The sequence below is a fragment of the Salvelinus alpinus genome, chromosome 6 (genome assembly GCF_045679555.1).
Source record: "Salvelinus alpinus chromosome 6, SLU_Salpinus.1, whole genome shotgun sequence".
NCBI classification, from domain to species: domain Eukaryota; kingdom Metazoa; phylum Chordata; class Actinopteri; order Salmoniformes; family Salmonidae; genus Salvelinus; species Salvelinus alpinus.
The window spans coordinates 49,433,954-49,459,554 of record NC_092091.1 but is presented as its reverse complement, the minus strand read 5'-3'; the positions used below and the strand labels follow the sequence as shown (position 1 = coordinate 49,459,554).

Here is a 25,601-nt window from a genome sequence, read left to right as displayed (position 1 = left end):
AGACAAAGAAAACCAACAGACAGTTTACCAGTATCAGGAATTGTATTTATTATATGTATATAATTGTTTAATTCATAATACTCATAGACGATAACCCTCAATAGCTCATATCTGTGAAAACACTACTAGTTATAGCACAACCGTAAGAGAAACAAAAAAGAGAAATAAAAACATTAATTTAAAAAAAAACTCCCTTAGTATTAAAAAAAATAAAACAACTCATCACTATAACAATAATAAGAACAGCCATTTAAAAAAGGACATTATTTAGAAACCGGCCTGAATATGCATGTTTTATTCATGTACTGTGTGCGTGTACATATGTGGTGTGTTGTGTGCAAGGATGTGTGTATGCGTGTGTCTGTGAAAAAGTGAGTGATTGCGTATTGCAAACATGGTCCCGTTGGTTCATTCGCATGGTCCTCCGATGAGACTGGCGGTCAGTTGGGTCGTGTCACTGGTGGGGAGGGGGAGGGGTAAAGAGGGGTTGGGGATAGTAAAGCAGCTTTTGGTCAGAGAACGACAGACAGTCACAAGAATCCAAACATGCAGATACAAGTAAGGGGAAAGCCTCTGGAGTGCGTTTCAAAACGATAAAACACAGACGCAGAGAGACACATGCATACATCCTGCCGATTGGAGTAGTGTCTGCTGTGTTTCAACGACAGACTATACACACACACACACAATGAAACAGTGCGGACCAGGGTGGGACACTGCAAATGTGTGTTAAGACACTTGACACGCACACACTCAATAAAAAGTGTGACGTCCTCCAGTGAGCTTCCATGAAAAATCTGCCCAGAAAAACAAGCAGATTAGAGGGAGGAAAAATACATTTAAGTAAGCGCAAAAGAATAGGCCAATGAGACTAAAACAAGAAAGAAAAAAACATTAGGGGAAAAAGTTTGGTTACTGTGGCAAAGTGCAGGTGCGCTGATTGAGATGATTGACGCAAGTAACCCCTCTTCCCCCAACATGACGAACAGATGTCACTCAAGCAATGCTCCTCCCCTTTAAACCAGATCTGCTTTAATTTCTAGCCATGATGGGGGGGGGGGGAGTAATCAGTTCGAGGGAGGAGGAACAAAAAATATAAAAAATGTACAGGAGAAAATAAGAGAAAAAGAAATGAGTAAATGAATGGCAGCGCAACCTGGGATGTGATTTGGGAGGTCTCAGCCAATCAGAAGCGAGATAAATGTAAGGTGGGTGCGACCTGAGGGGTAAAGCCCTTTGAGTAAAGCATGGCTGGTAATTGAGGGGTGTGGAATGGATGATCCTGCCCATATGCACTGATCGATCAGAGGTGCGTTCAGTTCGCTTTAACATTTGCTACATTGCGGAACGGTTTGTACTGACCGACACGTTTCCCAAAAACATTCTTGAACACACTGAGGTGTGTTTGCTCATAACTGACAGCGTTTTTAAAAAAGGGCAGTAGCCATGCTGACAGCGTTACCCAACCCATCCCTGTTTTTCAACTGGTCGTTCAGTACAGCATTGCTTCCGTTCAATTGAACGTTCCAGAACGTACTGAACACAGCCATGGCTTCAGATTTACTTTCCGCCTCCTCTATTGACTAAATGTAAGGATTAGGAGAGGCTAAACTGATCCCAGATCTGAAAGTAGGGCCACTTCTACCAATGAAGAGGCTTATAGCTTCTGAGGGGCAGAGGATGTGCTATGCCAAAATGGCACAGTCCACTGTTAGATGAGAGTGGAAAATGTGACACTCGGAGATCTGACAGCGATGCGTTAAGCTCTGAGCAACAATCACCATAAAACAAAGAGCAAATCAGCCACTAATTACCATAGACACCGTAACCATTATCAGTTTAACACAAGCTTAAAGTAAATGTCAGCCGTATATCTGCTGATTCTGCCTGCCACCCTCCACAACTAAATAAATGAACAATATTTACAGATCACTGTACTCCCTGAAACGATACCAGACACATGAAGGGAGGAGAGAGAGAGGAATGGCAAACAGGCAGAGAACTTAACATTTTCTAATATGGAGGCTGATTTCAAATTGAATTTGGTTTTGGGCAAAGAGAAACATACTATAGGTACCCCTCTCCAACAAAGATTGGAGTTTTTTTTCTTAACCTTCCATTTAAGGACCGGTGAGGGTCTGTGGCATGTCGCTGATCGGTGTTAGTGAGTCAGACTAGCACAGGGGAATAGGGGAATCACGTCAGCATTTCTAAGATGTGGGGTAATCATGCCTGTTCTAGGTAATGTATTTCTATCTGAAAACTCTGACGTCCTCTTTATAAGTGTGGATAGAGAAAGCCAGCTGTGGGTTACAGTACAAAGACGATTCAAGCCATTTCTCGTCTCTCCATGCCTCCATCCCACTCTCCCTTTGCCACTTTTGTACATTTCAAGAATGTATGCATGTTCATTTAGATGAACAACATATCATTTCTAAAGAAAATACAACAAAATATAAAACTTCAACATGCCAGTAAAACATAGAATGTTTGTTTTTGCAAGTAAAGAATGTCTAGAAATCAGTGGTCCCCCCCAAAAACGTTAAATTATTCTCAAATATAAACTTCAAAACATACAAATATGACTCCTGACTGATCATAAACATTAAAATAACGGTGTACAAACCAAACCGCCACGAGATCACTCAAACAAAACCATGTATGTACACATATAACCAGCACCCATCCATATTTTCTTTCTCTTTTTTTCTCAAACAATAATTCCATGGAGCAAGACAGACAGTTAAGGTGTTGGTTAATACAGTAACATATACTGTGACTAGTGAGAAAGAGATGGAAAGAAAGAACACAGATTTACAGAGGGGGAAAAAGAACAAAGGCTCACAGGGAAGAGTGGTAAATGGAGTTGGTAAGACGGGAGAATAAGATTAAGTTCTTGCTTTTTAAACAGTACACACTTCGCAGAAAGCAGTAAAAGAAGAGGGAAGAGTATCCTGATGGTGGTTAAAATGAGCACAGTAGTACTTAAAGAAAACATCCACCCAACACCACTCATTCCTATAATTTACAGTGTTAAATAACACTAATGTAAGAACAATATTTTTGTGAACAAATGTTTCATTCTGTTGTTATAATAAGGTTGGTAGCAACATGTGAAAATGGAAATCAATTGTAGCTCAATTCGACAACAAAACCCACAATCCAATGCTCTCTTTATGGGCTGGCTGGCGGGCTGGGCTGGCTGGCAAGCTGGCTAGCAAATGTAGCTACACAAAAATAACACCAGAGTCAATATCAGCATGTAAAATAGTTAGTTGTAAAATTGCCTAAACAAACAGCACTATCAATTTAAGAGTCTACAATCTCACCATATTTAACCTGCAGCTCGATGTGCCTCGTAGAGCTGAGTCTGACATATGCAATGGAACCATGAAATGCATCAACTAAAAAGAGCAGACAAATAGGAGAAATGTGGTGGACCCTCTGTTTAATTACACATTTCGAGGTAGGAATAATCACAAAAATATGATCAATGGCTCATTCGAGAGAAGACAACCTCCCGTGTGACATCAGCCAGTATTCTGACATGTATTATAGATGTTTTTGCGATCTAACAGTCAAATTCCTATTAACTTACAGTGTAGTGATAGCGGCTTTATCACAATGCTACGACATACCATCCGAATTTCTGCCTGTTTGATTGGCAATAGCTCAGGATACACATGAAATAACCCGGGAATCAATAGAACGTCGCTGAGATGCACATAAACAAAATAACATTCAAAATGGGTGAATCTTTCCTTTAAGTAGACAACAGTCCACCCCACCAAAAAAACACAACTTCCCTGCGATAGAAATAAAAATATATATATAAGAAAATACTAACTGTTAAATGTTTCTGGTCCTTTTTTTGTATGCTGTATATATGTTGTTTTTGTATCTTGTCGTTTGGAGTCTTCCTGTTTCAAGACTCCAAGACGGTTTCAAGACTCGCTTTGTCACTCGTCTTCAAAGCTGAAACACATATGAACAGGAGATGAAGACGACAAAAGAAAAATCACAGCTAAAAGTGTCTTCATGTGTGAGCAGAATGCCCACCTATCTTTTTCAAAGCTCTAGTAATCGTTATGGAGTGATGTAAGTGTATGTATGTGTGTACCTCTATGTCTCAGGAGCCCTGGTAGGTGGCCTGGAAGCGGAACGTCTCCTCAAAGATGAGCTCCTTCAGCTTCTCCTTAGGCAGGTCATCCAGCTCCATGGTGAAGGTGAACGGCTCCTCTGCTACAGGCTACACAAACACAATGAAAATACTACACTGAACAAAAATAGAAATGCAAAATGTAAAGTTGGTCCCATGTTTCATGAGCTGAAATGAAAGATCCCATAATTTTACATACGCACAAAAAGCTTATATCTTTCAAATGTTGTGCACAAATTTGTTTACATCCCTGTTAGTGAGCATTTCTCATTTGCCAAAATAATTAATCCACCTGACAGGTGTGGCATATCAAGAAGCTGATTAAACAGCATGATCATTACACAGGTGCACCTTGTGCTGGGGACAATAAAAGGCCACTAAAATGTGCAGTTGTGTCACAACACAATGCCACAGATGTCTCAAGTTGAGGTAGCGTGCAATTGGCATGCTCACTGCAGGAATGTCCATCAGAGCTGTTGCCAGAGAATTTAATGTTAATTTCTCTAGCACATGCCCCCTCCGTCACTTAAGAGAATTTGGCAGTATGTCCAACCGGCCTCACAATTGCAGATCACGTGTAACCATGCCAGCCTGAGACCTCCACAGCCGGTTTCTTCACCAGCGGGATCATCTGAAACCAGCCACCCGGACAGCTGATGAAACTGTGGGTTTGCACAAGGAACAGTCTCAGTGAAACGCATCTGTGTCTTCATTGTCCTCAACCGCGTCTTGACCTGACTGCAGTTCATTGTCGTAACCAATTTCAGTGGGCAAATGCTCACCGTCGATGGCCACTGGCACACTGGAGAAGTGTGTTCTTCACAGATGAATCCCGGTTTCAACTGTACCGGGCAGATGGCAGACAGAGTCTATGGCGTTGTGTGGGCGAGTGGTTTGCAGATGTCAACAGAGTGCCCCATATTGGCGGTGGGGTTATGGTATGGGCAGGCAGGTAAAAGCTACGACAGCTGATGAAACTGAGGAGTATTTCTGTCTGTAATAAAGCCCCTTTGTGCAGAAAAACTCATTCTGATTGGCTGAGACTGGTTCCCCAGGGACTATGGCCTCCCAGGCCCACCCATAGCTGCACCCCTACCCAGTCATGTTTAATCCATAGATTAGGGCCTAATGAATTGATTTAATTTGGCTGATTTCCTTATATGAACTGTATCTCAATGAAGTCATTGAAATTATTGCATGTTGCGTTTATATTTTTGTTCCGTATATTTTCTTAAGTGTAATAACAGTATACAACAAATAGGCTACAGTACACAAAATCATAACACCTTAGGGCGCTTTCACATCTACCTTCTGAAAATCTCATATTTTGTGACAACTGATGCGTCCTCTCCTTCAGTGGTGAACTAAAGCATGTAACAACCCTAGGGAATATCAATAGTTAGGGGTGTAACGGTACACGTATTCGTACCGAACCGCTCAGCACAGGGACCTCGGTTCGGTCCGCACTGTGAACCCAAATAAATAAATAAAAACATATATATAAAAACACTGGGCCTATAGGCTTTGCCTACGTTACGTTACGTTGTATGCCTCAAGTCAATTTGAGCTGGGGGAAAAAAACACATTTCAGACTATTCCGTTGAAACAACTAGTGCCCATGCAAACATTTTAATCCAAAATAAAATCTCAATTGCCGCATTTCACACTGTCTTTTTGTGATACGCAGCCGGGATCCAGTTCTGTACAATGGCGAGTGGTAGGGTCGATAAACCAGGAGAATTCTCCATCATCATCAGGAGGCTGAATAAATTTGGCTTGGCTCTTAAGACCCGAACAAACTTTTACAGATGCATCCTGTCGGGCTGTATCACCACCTGGTACTTAGCCACTGTAACTAGCCGGCTACCACTCGGTTACTCAACCCTGCACCTTGGAGGCTGCTGCCCTATGTACATAGACATGGAATCACTGGTTACTTTAATAATGTTTGCACACTGTTTTACTAATTTCATATGTATATACTGTATTCTGGTCAATGCCATCCTATTTAACTATTGCTGTGTGTGCGCGCAAGCACACACACACACACTTCTATCCTATGTATTCTACAAATATACAAAATATTCTACCCACATACTGCCCATAATGTCTATACATCCCATCACATACATATACACTCCAGACTGACATTGCTCGTCCTAATATTGCTACATTTCTTAATTCCATAATTTTACTTTTAGATGTGTACATTGTTAGATATTACTACACCGTTGGAGCTAGGAACACAAGCATTTCACTACACACTGATTTTGACATGTTGACAGGCCGACATCACCCCAGTATTCCTACCACTGGAGCAAGACAGAAACTAAAAAAAGAAAAACCTTTGTCTCCCCTGTGCATCCAAACAGCCCTTCGCAGCTGATTCTGACCAGGCCAAAGAAACTACAAGAGGGATAGGTATGTTTATAGCCACGGATATGCACCCATTCTCGGTGGTTGAGAAGAATAGGGGGTTTTCAGCACCTCTTGAAAGTGCTTGCGCCACATTATGAACTTCGCTCTCTCGTACCCATTTCAGCCAACAAGTAGTACCCACTCTATATAAGCAAGCTGAAGTCGTCAATGAATTATCCAATGCACCTTGTGTCGCACTTTCTACATACTGTATGGACGGACTGCCAGGGCTACAGAGAGCTACTTAGCAGTTACAGCCCATCACATTAGCCCAGAGTGGGTTATGAGAAGTACAGTGCTACAGTGGGTTTGTTGAAATGTTACACGCCTATCAGTATCCTAATCAAACTGCGCCCAGCCTGACACCCTGACCAACGCGAGGTAGGCTGCCTGTCCTTCAGCATTCAAATGCTAAAATGGCTTGCGCGATATTAGGCTTTATTACTATAGTTGAGTGACAACCTATATAATTTGCTTGGGTATTATTATCTATACGCTGTTGAAAATGGTGTTTTACTGGAATAAAAGTAAGCTACTGGCTATACCTGCTGAACGGGGCTTGCTTACATTCATACATACATACATACATACATACATACATACATACATACATACAGCTCAGAGATGCCCAGCTCATGAGAACCAGCAGCAGCAGATTTTTATTTAGAATGGAAAATGTGTTTATTCAACAAATGTTAGTGCATCGAATCGTATCACATCAATTTGTCCTCTAAACTGAATCGCAGCGAATCGTTTCAAACAAAAAATGTATTGTTCTTGTATCGTATCAGAGCCCATGTAATCTAGATACGTCTTGAAAGGGAAAGATGCGCATCCCTACTGATCCACGCTATAAAGCATGTGTAAAACGCAAACGAACCATGGCTGAAACAAATCCTGGACCTGCGGGAGTAGTGGGACCACAATCCAGGACCAAAGTTTCAGGTATTGTGACGTGACAGCGTGAGCCGCGTGGAACTTTTTGCCCGTTAAGAAAGCTAGCATGTAAAATGTGGTCTATTTTTAGGTGTTGTGAAAGGAAAACATATTTTGTAGAATTCTCAAACGCTTCAGGAAATTGTACCAGAGTAACGAATTTCATATGTGAAAAGGGCCTTCGATGGTTTCTGGACAGGGCCCTACATTATGTGAGGGCACTAGTGTATGTGAGGGCTGCCTGCTGCTGTCATACCTCATCAGTGGGGTCGTAGTACTGCTCCAGATAGGGATGAGCCAGGGCCTCCTCTACCGTGATGCGCTTGATAGGGTTAAAGGTCAACATGCGGCCCAGCAGGTCCAGAGCTGGAGGGAGGAGAGGAGGGAGAGACGGGTGTTGTTAAAAAGGTCTTTAACAGGCATTCTGATTACCATGTAAAAGCCTTTTGAGTTACTCAAATATCAGCTATAATATTTGTTTTGGATAGAAATGCTCAACATCGGAGAAAAATGCTTTCCCCCCCTCTCATGGCTAACTACCAGGAAGTTTGAAAAGACATACTGAGCGGGCCGGGGGAGTTTACATTCATGAACTCGCCTTGACTGACAGCTCTTTGAAACACCTACACTACCGGTCAAAACACCAACTCATTCAAGGGTTTCTTCATTTGTACTATTTTCTACATTGTAGAATAAAAGTGAAGACATCAAAACTATGAAATGACACATCTGGAATCATGTAACCAAAAAAAGTGTTAAATCAAAATATATTTTATATTTAAAATTCTTCAAAGTAGCCCCCCTTTGCACACTCTTGGCATTCTCTCGACCAGCTTCATAGGGTAGTCACCTGGAATGCATTTAATTTGTGGAATTTCTTTCCTTCTTAGTGCATTTGAGCCAATCAGTTGTGTTGTGACAAGGTAGGTGTGGTATACAGATGATAGCCCTATTTGGTAAAAGACCTAGTCCATATTATAGCAACAACAGCTCAAATAAGCAAAGAGAAATGACAGTCCATCATTACTTTAAGACATGGTCAGTCAACACAGAAAATGTCAAGAACTTTGAAAGTTTCTTCAAGTGCAGTCGTAAAGACTGTCAAGCACTATGATGAAACTGGTTCTCATGAGGACCGCCACAGGAAAGGAAGACCCAGAGTTACCTCTGCTGCAGAGGATAAGTTCATTAGAGTTACCAGCCTCAAATAGCAGCCCAAATAAATGCTTCAGAATTCAAGTAACAGACACTTCAACATCAACTGTTCAGAGGAGACTGCATGAAATCAGGCCTTCATGGTCAAATTGCTGCAAAGAAACCACTACTAAAGGACACCAATAATAAGAAGAGACTTGCTTGGGCCAAGAAACACGAGCAATGGACATAAGACCAGTGGAAATTTGTCCTTTGGTCTGGAGTCCAAATTGGAGATTTTTGGTTCTAACCACAGTGTCTTTGTGAGACGCGGTGTGGGTGAACGGATGATCTCCGCATGTGCACACTTTACCAGCATGGCTACCACAGCATTCTGCAGCGATACACCATCCCATCTGGTTTGCGCTTAGTGGGACTATCATTTGTTTTTCAACAGGCCAATGACCCAACACACCTCCAGGCTGTGTAGGGGCTGGAGGTGACCTGGCCTCCATAATCCCCCGACCTCAACCAAATTGAGATGGTTTGGGATGAGTCGGACCGCAGAGTGAAGGAAAAGCAGCCAACAAGTGCTCAGCATATGTGGGAACTCTGTTGGAAAAGCATTCCAGGTGAATCTGGTTGAGAGAATGCCAAGAGTGTGCAAAGCTGTCAACAAGGCAAAGGGTGGCTACTTTGAAGAATCTCAAATATATTGATTTGTTTAACACTTTTTTTTGGTTACTACATGATTCCATATGTGTTATTTCATAGTTTTGATCTCTTCACTGCTATTCTACAATGTAGAAAATAGTACAAATTAAGAAACCCTTGAATGAGTAGGTGTTCTAAAACTTTTGACCAGTAGTGTGTAAATCAACTTGGATGCAGTGGGGCCGTGTTGCAGTAAAATCATCTCAAGCTAATTTTGTGATACACAAAGCAACTCAAAGCACATCGAAATTGCATCAATGTTATGTCTCTTGGGATGCGGTTCACAGCAACACTGACAGATGTGTTGACAACTTTGAACGACTCTTACCCCCTTTTTGTTTCATGCTGGCTGAAGACCTAGCTAGCCAGTAACTAGCTAACACCAGACACAGATGAAAGGGGAAACATTCAAATATCTTTGCCATAGATGAAGTGTAAAATTTGTATTATATATATTTGCTGACACCCAACAGTCACATTTTGGCACCCTTCGCCAATGTTGGTTACAAGGCTATACTTATTTAAATTAGGTAAGGGAATATCATGTTACCATTGGTGTATTAAAATTAGTTAGGGTGATGTCACCCTATTCCCTTACTAATCCCACCTCCTGAATCCAAGTGTTTGACATGTGGGAGGGGACCACTAACTTTATGATCAAACTTGATCAATGTAGAAGCAACAGCCATTTTCATACTTTGGTCAACATACTTTGATCTTGTTTCATCCAAATATCATCAAATTGAATGAAAAACATGATTTTTTACTGTTCATGACCTTTAAACGGATAGTTCTTCCCAAAATCAATAGATTATCCATAAATACCACAATCCAACATGACAGGGAAGGATAGACACCTAATGTTACCATTTTAACTAGGTTGAAGTCTACTCGGTGTACCAAAAGCCAGTATTCCCATAAGCTCACACATGAGTAGGAGAACAGGGACCACTAGTGAAGCTAGGAAAAGGGGAGTGTGTGTGTATATGCATATAATGCTTGCAAATGTATTTGAAAACTGTGAATGTATGCATTTTGTGTGTGTTAGCATGGGAAGGTGGGTACACATGCATGTGAGCATGTGTGAAAAAAATAATAAAACAATGCTGTTATACTTGCCTTTCTTGCACTAAACATTGCACTGACTTCGCTAATTGCTGCTTTATTGAAGAACAGTTTTACTTACTATGACGATCTTACCTAGTGACCCTAAGATGAATGCACTAAGTCACTCAGGGTAAGATAAATTACTATAATGTAATGTAATAATGTGTGTTCTACCCTTGCTGTCCGCCTTGGGGAACAGCTTGTTCCAGGGGATCTTGGGTTTCTCAGGCAGAGACTGCAGGTAGTTCCTGGCCTTCATGTTGATGATGCAGTTCAGGTCGTCCGGAGTGGGAGAGCCCAGGATCCCTGCACAACCAATCACACACTTTAAACCTGGGTCCTGTTCAACAGGACAAGGAAGTAAACAGTTGAAATTGGAAATATAAAATTTATACTGAACGAAAATTATAAAACACAACATGTAAAGAGTTGGTCCCATGTTTCAGGAGATCCATTTGTGCACAAATTTGTTTACATCCCTGTAAGTGAGCATTTCTCCTTTGCCCAGATAATCCATCCATCTGATAGGTGTGGCATATCAAAAAGCTGATTAAACAGAATGATCATTACACAGGTGCACCTTGCGCTGGGAGCAATAAATTGCCACTCTAAAATGTGCAGTTTTGTCACACAACACAATGCCACAGATGTCTCAAGTTGAGGGAGCGTGCAATTGGCATGCTGACTGCAGGAATGTCCACCAGAGCTGTTGCCAGAGAATTTAATGTTAAATTTCTCTACCGCGTCATTTTAGAGAATTTGACAGTATGTCCAACCGGCCTCACAACTGCAGACCACATGGAAGCAAGCCAGCACAGGACCTCCAAATCCGGCTTCCTCACCTGCAGGATTGTCTGAAAACAGCCACTCGGACAACTGATGAAACTGTGGGTTTGCACAACCAAAGAATTTCTGCACAAACTGTCAGAAACCTTCTCAGGGAAGCTCATCTCCGTCGTCTTCACCAGGGTCTTGACCTGACTGCAGTTCTGCGTCGTAACCGAGTTCAGTGGGCAAATGCTCACCTTCAATGGCCACTGGCACGCTGGAGAAGTGTGCTCTTCACCAATGAATCCCGGGTTTCAACTGTACCGGGCAGGTGGCAGACAGAGTCTATGGCGTTGTGTGGGCGAGTGGTTTGTGGATGTCAACAGAGTGCCCCATGGTGGCGGTGCTGTTATGGTATGGGCATGCAAAAGCTACAGACAACGAACACAATTTCATTTTACCAATGGCAATTTGAATGCATAGATATACCGTGACAAGATCCTGAGGATCTATTTTTGTTCAGTGTATAAGGCAAGTTCAGGTAAGTTTAGCCATGTCCACCCTTCTCACAGACAGAAGCCAAAGTCAAGGATATTGCCAAAGGGTATTTCGGGAAAAGAGCACACAGCAAGTCATGCAAAAGTTTGAGGGAGTGTCACACCCTATTCCCTTTATATTGTACTACTTTTGACTAGGGCTCATAAGGCGCTGGTCAAAAGAAGTGCACTAGATAGGGATTAGGCTGCCATTTGGATCGCACCCTGTCTCTCTCTCACCCAGTATGTGGTTGAGCTGGTCCAGGTAGTGCTTCCCAGGGAAGATGGGCCTGTTGGACAGCATCTCAGCCAGGATGCAGCCCACTGACCAGATATCAATGGACTTGGAGTAGCCCTGAACAACACACGGTGTTAGTACAAACACATTAATTCACATACACACTATCAAAGAACTAGGAGTAGCCCTGACAGAGAAAACATGGTCCACAGACATGGAATCAATGCACAGTCCACACACACACCTTGGAGTTGAGCATGATCTCGGGAGCCCTGTACCAGCGCGTAGCCACATACTCTGTCAGGAAGCCTGTGTGGTCATGCTCTGGGTCAGCTATCCGTGCCAGCCCAAAGTCACAGATCTGACGGAGGAGGCTCGTTAAAACACACAGAGAAGCATGTAGACACACATACACAAAGCTTCCACTTAAGAAACAATTTGCAACAGAATCGGTGGAATAAATACAGGCCTGTTGATGCCAGCAAATCCTCACAACGCCCTCTTCTGGTTATAGAGTAGATACTTTTCTTCACACATTGGTTAGACCCTAACCACTGGTCCAAGGTTAGATTTCCCCACTCTCTAATGGTTATGATTGGGTGATAGCTAGTGTAAACATGGGCGTATTCATAAGTGTCTCATAGAAAAAGTGCTGATCAAGGATCAGGTGCCTCCTGTCCATTAGTGAACTGCTGTTGCATAGTGGTCTGAGCAGCACGCTTCGGCACTGAGTATCACGAGTTCGCGCCCAGTGGTAGGCAATAGTTAAGGCTCCCAAGTGGCGCAGCGGTCAAAGGCACTGCATCTCAGTGCTAGAGGCGTTACTACAGACCCTGGTTTGATCCAGCGCTGTATCACAACCGGCAGTGATCTGTAGTCCCATAGGGTGGCGCACAACTGGCCCAGCGTTGTCCTGATTTGGGGAGGGTTTGGCCTGGGTAGGCCGTCATTGTAAAATAAGAATTTGTTCTTAACTGACTTGCCTAGTTAAATAAATAAAAATTAATTGACAAGGCAATACTGACCATAGAACAGCACTTATACTCTGAAACGCTTTATAAATATCAGCCCTGATCTTAGACCAATGGATAGCTAACCATGCCTTAAGGTTACAGTTGGGGTAAGTAGTAGTAGTATTGCAGTTATAGTTTTGGGGTTAGCAGTAGTAGTATTGTAGATATAGGGTTAGTAGTAGTATTCTGGTTATTATTACCTTGAGGTCGCAAGTGGTGTTGATGAGCAGGTTGGAGGGCTTGAGGTCACGGTGCAGCACGTTGGCAGAGTGGATGTACTTCAGGCCTCTCAGGATCTGGTACAAGAAGTAGCAGGTGTGGTCGTTGCTCAACATCTGGGTCTTCAGGAGCTTGTACAGGTCTGTCTCCATCAGGTCCTGCACTATGTAGCTGGGAAACAAGGGGTTAAGGAGCCTAAGGAACAGAGGGGGACCAAACCATAACCCATGTTATTCTGTTTGATCTAAGCTTGAAAAGGTCTGTCTCCATGAGTTTCAGCACTATATAGTTGGGAACCAACAGGGGGCACCATTTAAAGAGACAACAGAGGATGAGGAGGAATATGACAGTTACGGGCACTACGGGTCAACAACCACATATCCATTTGAACCTGACCGTAAACAATTCCATGTATGAAGTGTGAATTTTTGGTGGAGTTTTATTAAACATAAAGGCCTTTATACACCCATAACAATATTGCATAGTCCCGTCCCCCCCTGTACTGCTAACATTAATTTCCAGTCATTTTCACTTCAGCGCAGGTCCAATGAATTTGCTTATTTTCCAATGCTTCTGCATGGAATTATAACACTGAAAACAAAGGTTCAGTCATCAACCTAGGAACAAGGAAATACTGCACTCATGCAAAACATTTAGGGACTGTACGTTATTTATAATGAGGGATACTTGGAGAAAAATCGGACATCTCTTAAATGAAAATGGATGGCCCTCCCTTCAATAAAATATATTTGTACCAGACCCTCCCACAAATGTACGTTTTTTTCACCCTCCACTATACCCAAAATAATTAGTAAAACAAAGTAGATAGCAGAGAAATGTCATACTATTTACCCTCACTCCTTGGACAGACTAGACAACAGAATAGGCCTAATTAACATAATAGTGATAAAGGAACCGAAATATGCTGGGAAGAGCATGCCCAGAGCTCATGGCTGAACAGTACCCGGATTGAAATTGGACTGGGAGAGAAGGCCAACGTTCCATTTTTTTAATTTTTTAATTATTATTATTTTTTTTAAACATGCGCTCCACCCACCTGCAAAATTACGCAAGCATGGCTCCTCACTCCACTCAGCTCACATGGTCTGGTGTGGTATTAAAAAAATATTCAGCTGTTCTCCACTCATATAAAATGATGTAGAATTACATTAAATGGGTTTATCAAAGGCTATTTTTTTCTCAGACCAGCAAATACCATGATAGATTTATGCAATGCAGGCTGTATCATAGCATCATAATGATAGATTTATGCAATTCATCCAGGCTGTAGAGCCTTAGCTATGCAGTTTCAGAAACTATTTTATTTACTTTATAATAAAAGCATTTTTTATTTTATTTTACCTTTATTTAACTAGGCAAGTCAGTTCGGAACAATTGGGACTCCCAATCACGGCCGGTTGTGATACAGCCTGGATGAATTGCATGAATCTATCATTATGATGCTATGATACAGCCTGCATTGCATAAATCTATCATGGTATTTGCTGGTCTGAGAAAAAAATAGCCTTTGATAAAACCATTTCATGTAATTCTACATAATTTTATATGAGTGGAGAACAGCTGAATATTTTTTTAATACCACACCAGAGCATGTGAGCTGAGTGGAGTGAGGAGCCATGCTTGCGTAATTTTGCAGGTGGGTGGAGCGGATGTAAAAAAATTAATAAAAAATGGAACGTTGGCCTTCTCTCCCAGTCCAATTTCAATCCGGGTATTGTTCAGCTATGAACTCTGGGCATGCCCAGCATATTTCGGTTCCTTTATCACTATTATTTTAATTAGGCCTTTTCTGTTGTATTTATTTAGCCTACCCACCACTAGTAATGTGCAGAGATCGAGCACACACACACACACACACAGAGAGAGAGAGCGAGAGAGACAGCCAGTTTCCCCATTTGTCTCTGATTCAGATAGGTTGGGTTAAATGCAGAAGACACATTTCAGTTGAATGTATTCAGTTGTACAACTGACTAGGTATCCCCCTTTCCGGGTAAAAGAATACACGTCCCTCATGCACTCGATGCGGCGGGCCCTCAGGATGTCGTTGATGCCGATGATGTTTTCATGGCGGAACCGCAGCAGGATCTTGATCTCCCTCAGTGTGCGCTGACAGTACGTCTGATGCTCAAATGGACTGATCTTCTTAATGGCCACGCGAGAATCCGTCATGACGTCATTGGCCGAGCTGCGTGGGGTGGAGGAGAGAGAAGATAGAGGGAGAGATATGGGGGAGAGTTAGGAGAGAGAGAGAGAGAGAGAGGGGATGTAAGAGAGAGACAAGGAGAGAGAAAGATATGTGGGGAAGAGAGGGCTCCAGTTACAACCTGCACAATAAGCCCAGCACATTGCATATGACATGGCAGTTCTTTATAATAGTGACACAGTGATGACTGACACCTGAGCATGAGCACAATGAGACAACCAACTAAGAGGAACCATTGCAGAAGAGGGGCTCATATTGAATTATTAAGGTTAGGCTCTAATTGACAACTTAGTAAATAAAACTGTCAAGGAAATGTAAAAGTTCTTGAGCCATTAAAAATAAATATTCAGTCTATACACAGTTTTGATTACATTCAGAGTGTGCATGCTATGGCGTGCCCTAGGAAGTTCTGCATTTGGTCAAAAATGTCAAGTATGAAATAATGGTGTAACACTTTCCCTAGTCATTGTTTAGATAAATTGAATAAGGCCAGAAATGCCCTGACTCGCAAGTCAAAACTTGCCTCGCTGACTTGACATCCATACACCTACAAGAGGCAGATAAAATGTTGATACTGCATATAGCTGGAGCTGTAAAGTCTGGTTTCCCTTACCATAAAAGGACCAATGAAAACATCTGAAATCGTGCTAAACTCAATCTTTGATCTTGCTTAATTAAACAATTCTCTCGCCCACCTTGTGCACTATGCAACATTGCACAGAAAGCCTCGCGAGACATTTTCTATTAGAAAACTAGTGGTATGATCAGTGAGGTTGGTTAACTAACCAACGAACTGTTTAGTTAGCTACCGGTACACCCAACGAACTGTTTAGTTAGCTACCGGTAACTAACTTGCTAGTAACAGTTGACCCATCAAAAAACGACTCACGCTGTGTGAACGATGGACTGTTTAATGTATCAAGATTACAAAGACCTGCGCAATCACTTCATCACACTTCCTGTATTGAAAAAGATTTTGGCAGCCTCATAATAACCACGCCTATTAGCTAGGTAGCTAATTGTAAGATAACGTTTATAGCTAGCAAGTTAGCCTGCGCTGCGGTTATAATATAGCTAGTTAGTTTGCAAACTAGCTAGATAGCTAGCGTTGTTTGCCCCAATGTACTACAAATGACGTATGCTGTGTCTTGTAGAAACTAGCTTGTTCGTTTTATGCAATTGTGCACGTTACTTGGATACAATAGGTGGGCATCAAAACATACCAAAACCACAAAGCGTAGCTAGCTAGTAGCTACCAACAAACCTAACTACTATAGTTAGCTAAGTGAGCCAAACGCTGTCAATCTGTTGCTAGCTAGCCAGTTAACTACGTATAAATAGTTTCTCACTACCAATGGTAACGTTAAATGCAATTGAATACACAAGGTAATGTGTAGAATTGTGCGTTTACATCCAGATGACGTTAGTTGTCATTATGTCAATTAATAGGCGATATGAGGCAGTGAGCTAGCCAACGCCTTCAGGCGAAGCTTAGCTGGCTTGTTTTTTATATTTTTTTATACTGAAGGCAACGTTTTTACGGCGAACATTGTTTATTTTCTCTTACCAAACCATTCCATAGGCCCCTTCCCCGATGTACGAGAGGTTGACATAGCGGGGGCCAACGTCAAAGTTCTGCCCCTTTACCACCTCCAAAACGGGCTTGATCCCCGCAACTCCAGTAGCTCCCTCGGGCTCAACAGCCCCGGCGGCACCAGTATTCGAGCCTGTAGCTCCAGTCGAAGCAGCACTGTTGCTCGAATCCGCCATGATTCAGTCTAGAAATCTACTATTTTCAGTCAATATTTGGGAGGGGGCCTGGCGCTACTCTAAAATTGACTTCAGGTTGATAGGAAGGTTAAATATATTTCCTTGGTTCGTTTCGTTGACGGATGAATACGAGTCGTTCAAGGCCCCCCTCCAGAGTGTGTAAATGGATTCGTTTCTAGTTCTTCTTTGCTTTGGAATTTAAGCAGCGGTTGACATCCCAACAATGATGCGTTACTGCCACCATCTGGATGGCAGGCTGAATATAAACATTTAAACTGAACCCAAATAAAAGGGAAAGGGGGATACCTAGTCAGTTGTTCACATTCAACTGAAATGTGTCTTCCGTTAAGCGGGATACCTAGTCAGTTCCACCTGAATGTATTCAACTGAAATGTGTCTTCCGCATTTAAAAGTGATCCAATGTGATGTTGATTGTGATAAAACCTTTATTTCCCCATTTTCCCCACACCCAGGACATGTTTCATGTATTTTTACAACCCATTTTACATTTACATGTTAGTCATTTAGCAGACGTTCTTATCCAGAGCGACTTACAGTTATTGCATTCACCTAGGGCCTCCCGAGTGGTGCAGCAGTCTAAGGCACTGCATCTCAGTGCTAGAGACGTCACTACAGACCCTGGTTCTATCCCGGCTGTATCACAACTGTTCTTGATCGGGAGTCCCATAGGGCGGTACACAATTGGCCCAGCGTCGTCCGTATTAGGGGAGGGTTTGGCCGGGGTAGGCAGTCGTTGTAAATAAGAATTTGTTCTTAACTGACTTGCCTAGTTAAATAAATGCTAAATAAAAAATTAAAAAATCTTAAGATAGCTGGGTGGACAACCACATATCACAGCAGTGGTGGAAAAAGTACCCAATTGTCATACTTGAGTAAAAGTATAGATACCTTAATAGAAACTTACTCAAGTAAAAGTCACCCAGTAAAATACTACTTGAGTAAAAGTCTAAAAGTATATGGTTCTAAACATACTTAAGAATCAAAAGTAAATGTTATTTCTAAAATATACTTTAAATTCCTTATTTCAAGCAAAGCAGATGGCACCTTTTTCTTGTTTTTAAAATGAATGGATAGCCAGGGGCACACTCCAACACTCAGACATCATTTACAAAAGATGCATTTGTGTTTGGTGAGCCCACCAGATCAGAGGCTGAAGGGATGACCATGTGTTGTTGTCTTGATAAGTGTGTGAATTGGACCATTTTCTTGTCCTGCTAAGCATTCAAAATGTAACGAGTACTTTTGGGTGTCAGGTTAAATGTCTGGAGTAAAAACTACATTATTTTCTTTGGGAATGTAGTGAAGTAAAACTAAAAGTTGTCAAAAATATAAATAGTAAAGTAAAGTACAGATATCCCAAAAAGAAATTTTACTTAAGTACTTTAAACCACTATATCACGGTCATTGTAAGTTCATTTTTTCCAGACATACTTGAGTAAAAGTAAAGATACCTTAATAGAAAATGACTCAAGTATGCAGCATGAACAACAATTACATGAAGGTTTTGATAAACGAATTTTAACACAGATAGGGGTGGTGTAAGCAATATATGAATATAGTGGATAGGATAAACAACCTATGTTCCCTCTAAATTTCGGCGTGCGCGCAGTAGTCCGGAGACTGCTGCGCAGCTCCCACAGTACTGCCCACAGGACTGCTGCGCAGCTCCCACAGGACTGCAGCGCATAAATATTAGACCAGAGAGAAGCACGAGATTCAATTTCACTCAACTTTCTAGAGCAGTGCAATCGGCTGGCTCAGATGACGGTGTTTGCAGTAATGAAGCAGGCATAAAAGAAAGCTACAGCAAAATTGATACTGTGAGATTTCAAAACCATTTTCACTCAGCGCTACAAGTACTTCAGAAGTAGTAAATCAGTAGGATAGTGTATCTATAGGCTTTTTTTTTCTTTTTCTTCTTAGTTAATATTGCGGAAAGATTGTTGCTTCCATCAATGTAATTGTCTACATCATTTCCAATCGCCATATCTTTTTTTGGTAAATATTGTAATGACCCGGCTGGGTCATAAAGGGAAAAGAGACGGACTCTAGGTGTGCAGGTCAGAACACAGGTTTATTCCTAAACTGGGCTATTGTTCCGGCCACAGCCCACGCCGCTAAATGCCGAACGTACACAATGTTACCCTGTCGAGTTAAGGGTCACTCTCATAGGAACAGATCAAGGCCCCGAACAGAAAGAAGAGAAAGATGAGACAGTAATCCCTATTTATGCATTTCCAAATCCCGCGGGATTACCCATCATACCCCCCCAACCTTTCCATCTGTCCTGACATATTTAACCCCTGCTAGTAGCCATGAGAACCATAACACACCCACAAACACAGAACACAATACCGGGTCGTTACAATATATATATCCATATACATACACGTACATAAACATATACACATATGTAACAGTTGTTAAAGTACTTTGTGAATTTCATCAGGTTCATATATTAATATCGCATGTTGATTCGTTATTATGCATGCCTGCATCCTGGGAGTAGGGGAGTGCGTACTTACTTTTTGCCCTGCGTGCTCGTGCTCAAATCATTTTGATGCGCTATGAGAGAAGGCAAGCTTTTTCTGTCGTCTTCGGAATAAGTTTGATTCTTTTAAGCACAAAGTCATACACACAGTGTTTTGTTCATGAATAATGTTGTATATTTAGAGGTTACTCATAAGTGGATGGTATGGTTAAGATGTACTTGTAATTATACTTTTTAGGATGATATTAACATTCTGTATTCAACATGTGGTTAATAGCTAGCTAAGGTATTAGCAGGCTATTTATTGTAATTGTGAACGATGGCTACCACCTCGAATGATCCCAGTCCCGTGTATTGTGCATATGTTGTAGAAAGAGGCGACGATTCGCAGAACATATATTATCTACAAATGTTTTATTTTGTTTTTGGATGCAGGTATGTGGTTTTATCTATGTAAAATATATGTTATGTGTTGACGCATAGTAAGGAGAGGCTGTACTAATTTTTGTATTCTAAAATCATTTTGATGCACTGAGAGAAAGAGGCGATGATTCGCAGAACATATGTGCTCTACAAATCTTTTCTTTTGGATGCAGGATCCAGAGAGTGAATTCTGATTCATTAAAACAACCTGATTTCCAACGTCCACGTCTATAGTCACAATCAACCACACACAACGCAGAGTTACAGCGGTGCAGTACAGCACCGGTTACACATATACATACACATACCTATATAGATATACACACTTTTTTTTTTTAGAATATACCTTTATTATTCTCCACAAACCCTACCACCCTTCCCCCAATTGGAGTAAACTAATAAACAATAACACTTAGGTTTCTACCTTCAGTTTATACATCTTATACCCATTTTACAGACGCAATCTATTTTACAATAGTTATATTTTGTTTGTTTTTAGTCCTTCCTCTATTTCTGATGTTCATCCAGTTTGATTTCTATTTGTAACTGCTATTTCACAAAATTTCTGAACCTACATACATTTAAATGTATGTTTTACATTGGTTATCTTGTTATTAGTCCCACCCTTCAGCTCCATTCAACCCCTCCCATCTATCTCTTAAAACCTCTCTGGGATAGGTGGGACGCTACCATCCCACTTGGCCAAAAGCCAGTGAAAATGAAGAGCGCCAAATTCAAATAAATTACTATAAAAATCAAACTTTCTTTAAATCACACATGCAAGATACCAAATTAAAGCTACACTTGTTGTGAATCCAGCCAACATGTCAGATTTGTCAAACATGTCAAATAGGCTTTTCGGCGAAAGCAAACGATGCTATTATCTGAGGATAGCACCATAGTAAAGAAGCATATTTCAACCCTGCAGGCGCGACACAAAACGCAGAAATAAAAATATAACTCATGCCTTACCTTTGACGAGCTTCTTTTGTTGGCACTCCAATATGTCCCATAAACATCACAAATGGTCCTTTTGTTCGATATATATCCAAAATGTCCATTTATTTGGCGCGTTTGATCCAGAAAAACACCGGTTCCAACTTGTGCAACATGACTACAAAATATCTCAAAAGTTACCTGTAAACTTTGCCAAAACATTTCAAACTACTTTTGTAATACAACTTTAGGTATTTTTTAACGTAAATAATCGATAAAATTGAAGACGGGATGATCTGTGTTCAATACAGGAGGAAAACAAACTGTAGCTAGCTTTCTGGGCATGCGCCTCTATCTAACAGTACACTTCAAGTTACCCTCGTTCTGGATGGCCGTACTTCATTACACAAAGGAAAAACCTCAACCAATTTCTAAAGACTGTTGACATCCAGTGGAAGCGGTAGAGTCACGTTCCTGACCTTATTTCCTTTATTTTGTCTATGTTTGACGTTAGTAGCTTGTGTCTGCATTTTCGTTTGTTAGCTTCACGGTCGTTTGTTGTTTTGTCTAGTTTGTATTAGTGTTCGTGTTCGTGTCATCTTCAAATAAATAGAAGATGTATTTATATCACGCTGCGCCTTGGTCCTCTCTTTCACCTAAAGACGATCGTGACAGGTAGGAACTGCAAGAAGGTCAATTAGACATCTGGATTCCCAATGAAAACCCATTGAAAAGAGAAGTGACCTCAAAAAAAAAAAGCTGAATGGTTTGTCCTCGGGGCTTTGCCTGCTAAATAGGTTCTGTTATACTCACAGACATGATTCAAACAGTTTTAGAAACTTCAGAGTGTTTTCTATCCAAATATACTAATGATATGCAGATCTTATCTTCTGGGGATGAGTAGCTGGCAGTTGAATTTGGGTATGCTTTTCATCCAAACGTGAAAATGCTGCCCCCTATCCTAGAGAAGTTTTTAACACCATCCATTTTGGATTTCTATTTGGCGTATATTTTTCAACTGTGCTGTGATGCTTCACAAAAAAAAAAAAAAAAAAGATTTTTGCTAAAATAATTATTATATTTGAATATTGAATATGGCTTTTCAAATCACCCAGTAGTGCTTTCTGCAGCGTTAGTTCGAGGCAAATGTTGCAATTCTTCAGCCATTCCTGGACCTGTGTGCAAAAACTAGTTACATATGGACAATGCCAAAATAAATGATCGAATGACTCTGCCTCCTCACAGCAAGCTCTTCAGAGCTGGAAAGATTGTATCCCCCATGTACATAAAATTCTATTGGTTGCAACAATTTTATAGAACTGTTTCGGTTTTCACATTGTTGTTTTTGTAGTTTGAGTTGTTCACTTCATTAAATAAGATGAACAATTACCACGCTGCGCATTGGTCCTCCGATCCTTCAAACTTCTCCTCCTCAGACGAGGAAGACGACAGCCGTTACAGACCCTTTCATTTATTTGTATAACGAGTATGTCCACATCTCCGTCAGACCATTTAATTGGTAAAATACACGGTAATGTAAAATTTGATTTTTTTTGTGATCCAATAAGTAATATTGTACACTTATCATAATTTGGTTTTAATCCAGAGTGAATAGCAAAAGTATCTAGATCCTATATGAGGCCGTGGAGAGATTCTAATTCTGGTTTAAAAAGAAAACATTATTCATCAGCGTACAATGACACCTTCGTTTTTAAGCCACGGATGTCTAATCCCTTAATATTATTGTTGGATCTAATTTTAGCAGCTAACATTTCGATGGCAATAATAAATAGATATGCCGATAGTGGACAACCTTGTTTTACTCCTCTAGATAGTTTAAAACTTTGAGATGTAGCCATTATTTATTATTTGACTCCTGGGGTTACTATACATAACTTTAACCCATTTTATAAGAGATTCCCCAAAATTGAAATATTCTAGGCATTTATATATAAACTCCAGTCGTACTTTATCAAAAGCCTTTTCAAAATCAGCTATGAAAACCAGTGTAACGGTTCTCGTGGGCTGAAGGAAGAGTGGACCAAGGTGCAGCGTTTAAAGTGTTCATGATTTAATCAAAAAAAACAAAATGAACAAAAACAACAAACAGGAGAACGAAAGCAAAACAGTTCTGTCTGGTGCAGACACAAAACAGAAAACAACTACCCACAAAACACAGGTGGGAAAAGGCTACCTAAGTATGGTTCTCAATCAGAGACAACGATAGACAGCTGCCTCTGATTGAGAACCACACCCGGCCAAACACATAGAAATAGAAAACATAGAACAAAAACATAGAATGCCCCCCCAACTCACGCCCTGACCAAACCAAAATAGAGAAAACCCCGGCTCAGAGACACAGCAGTTCCCAGTGCCTGATGACAAAGAGGACTAGAAGACCGACAGCCCAGTGAGCTACACTGCCACGTCTGTGCTCATCAAGCCTGTATGGGCCGATCAAGACATCGGGTGAGAGAGAGAGGGTTACAAATTAATATTGTCATCTGTTTTACTGACATTTGGTTATAACTGATTAGTTGATATTAATGATTATTAAGTATTATTACAATGTTGTATTATTTCACAGGTCTTTCTCCCTGCGGTTTAACGCTCTGGATGGCAATGTGGACAGGCGGAGTCACGAGGGAGACTAGAAAGTGGAGCAGGTCATGCCACTGTGAGCCTTCATTCAACACAGTTCTACAATGGTGACCCTTAGCAAGATTACATCATAATACACAACTTCCTACTTACAGACAACATCAACAGCATTCAAATATGCCAAGGATATGCCACCCCTAAAAAAAAATTATAAAAAATAAATAAAAATAAAAATATATGCCAAGGATGCCACTTTTGTCTCAAATTGTGGAAATCCCCAAGAAAATCAGTCTTAGCAGGTATTAATACTGTTGATGCTGATGTAATCTTGTTAGGTTCTAATTTTAAGAGTAAATGACTCCACGGACACTAGGAAAGCTTCACTAATTTAAATTCTTCCCAAAGGGTCGATACAGCTGCATTCAGACAAACAACATTTCACAGAAGCACTGATATTTAACACTTTCTCCTCGGTTGAGTCTCCTCCTCCACATCTGAACAGCCAATGCATCTCTGTTGATAGACAGAACCTTAGTTATATCTGTTCTAACGTGACTTTTACCCCAACTCAAGGCTGTCATGGTTATTGATACCAGACTGTGTCTCTTCTCCTCCCAGAGGATCCCTGATGGCTAACAATAACATATCCTGACATAATGTAAACGTTATACATTAACCTCTCTCCCGCAGTGACATTGTTATGTTCTAAGATTTCCCCTACACATTCCAAAACCATCTGTCTCCTACCGATAACCATTCACTTCTGATGTAACAACCATTCTCTATCACCCCCCAGATACTATAGTATTACTTCTGATCTATCATGTCTCTAGTATAGCAATGTTCATAGCTTCACCCAGAATCCAACACTTGTGTATCTGGATCTTTAAAATCTCCCAACATAATGCCTACTTGACATGAGCTGTCCGAAGCAGCTGTGGCAAATGTGTGACCCTATTCAATCATTGACTAGCCAATGATAAGCTAGCATTCTGCAGCATGTTACTACCCAGCTAGCACAGTGGAGCTGGGCCGATTCCGGCTGAGTCGGGACACTTGGCTGAGAGTCAGACTCAGCCGACGTTATGTGGCCTTAGTCTGGGCCGCCTTCGGCAGTATTACTTATGGCTAGGATGCGGGGATTGAGCTCGGGCCGATTCCGGTGAGAGTTATCTGGCCCAAATGTATTACTTGGGGCTCGGGCCGATTGGGGCTACTCTGGCTGATGATTACATGGGCTGCTTTATATAATTAACATTTCATTAATTCTTTTTTCCATATTTTCTCATTGTCTCTGTGATCAAAAAATACAATTAACATTTAAATTAAATTCTTTAAGAGTCCTGTGTACAATTTTAGAATTTTGATACTTTGTGCAAGGCAATAGATAAGCATTAACTTTGTGGATGGAGCCTCCCGAGTGGTGCAGCGGTCTAAGACACTGCATCACAGTGCAAACTGCGTTACTACAGATGTTGGTTCGAGACCCGTGCCGGCCACGACCGGGAGACACATGAGGTGACTCACAATTGGCCCAGCATCGTCCAAGTTAGGGGAGGGTTTCGCCGGCCGGGATGTCCTTGTCCCATCGCGCTGTAACGACTCCTGTGACGGGCCAGGAACATGCACGGTCACCAGGTGTATGGTTTTTCTTCGGACCCATTTATTTTTTAGTGGATGGGTATAATTTGTATGTATAATAGTAATATTTAAAATGACTAAATCGGGTAATTTTGTATACATTTATTTGAATTTGCATCGGGCCGCTTCTGGGGGGATTCTGGTAAGATGCCGGAAAAGTCGGCTGAATTCCTGTAGACGGAAACGGCCCGATGTACTTGGGCCGATTCTGGGCAGTCATTCATTTTGATTCTGGGCCGAGTCCGACACCCG

General features: G+C 41.3%; 1 protein-coding gene across 2 annotated transcripts; it reads right to left on the bottom strand.

The window, feature by feature from the left end:
• Positions 1-23: 23 nt before the first annotated feature.
• LOC139578792 (mitogen-activated protein kinase 1-like) lies at positions 24-17,424 on the bottom strand. 2 transcript variants are annotated; one of them, XR_011675618.1, is made up of 10 exons: positions 17,034-17,419; positions 15,266-15,448; positions 13,224-13,413; positions 12,255-12,371; positions 12,013-12,127; positions 10,643-10,774; positions 7,770-7,879; positions 4,121-4,249; positions 3,848-3,975; positions 24-457 (listed from the first exon to the last, which is right to left on the bottom strand). XR_011675618.1 is itself a non-coding variant. In XM_071406808.1 (9 exons), the coding sequence occupies exons 1-8, from the start codon at positions 17,234-17,236 to the stop codon at positions 4,130-4,132; spliced, it is 1,170 nt and encodes a 389-aa protein (XP_071262909.1). In that variant the 5' UTR covers positions 17,237-17,424; the 3' UTR covers positions 3,432-3,975; positions 4,121-4,129. The 2 variants fall into 2 exon arrangements, 1 of the variants encoding a protein (XP_071262909.1); XM_071406808.1 differs by lacking the exon at positions 24-457 and having other exon boundaries at positions 3,432-3,975; positions 17,034-17,424.
• Positions 17,425-25,601: the final 8,177 nt, after the last annotated feature.

What these genes read in the sequence shown, in the direction of transcription:
- LOC139578792 (XM_071406808.1), bottom strand. Translation starts at nt 17,236, where the DNA reads ATGGCGGATTCGAGCAACAGTGCTGCTTCGACTGGAGCTACAGGCTCG. An exon ending in AGATCATGCTCAACTCCAAG is followed by an intron (nt 12,128 to 12,254) that starts GTGTGTGTGTGG and finishes TGTGTTGTTCAG; the next exon opens with GGCTACTCCAAGTCCATTGA. An exon ending in CCCCAAGGCGGACAGCAAGG is followed by an intron (nt 7,880 to 10,642) that starts GTAGAACACACA and finishes TCCTCCCTCCAG; the next exon opens with CTCTGGACCTGCTGGGCCGC.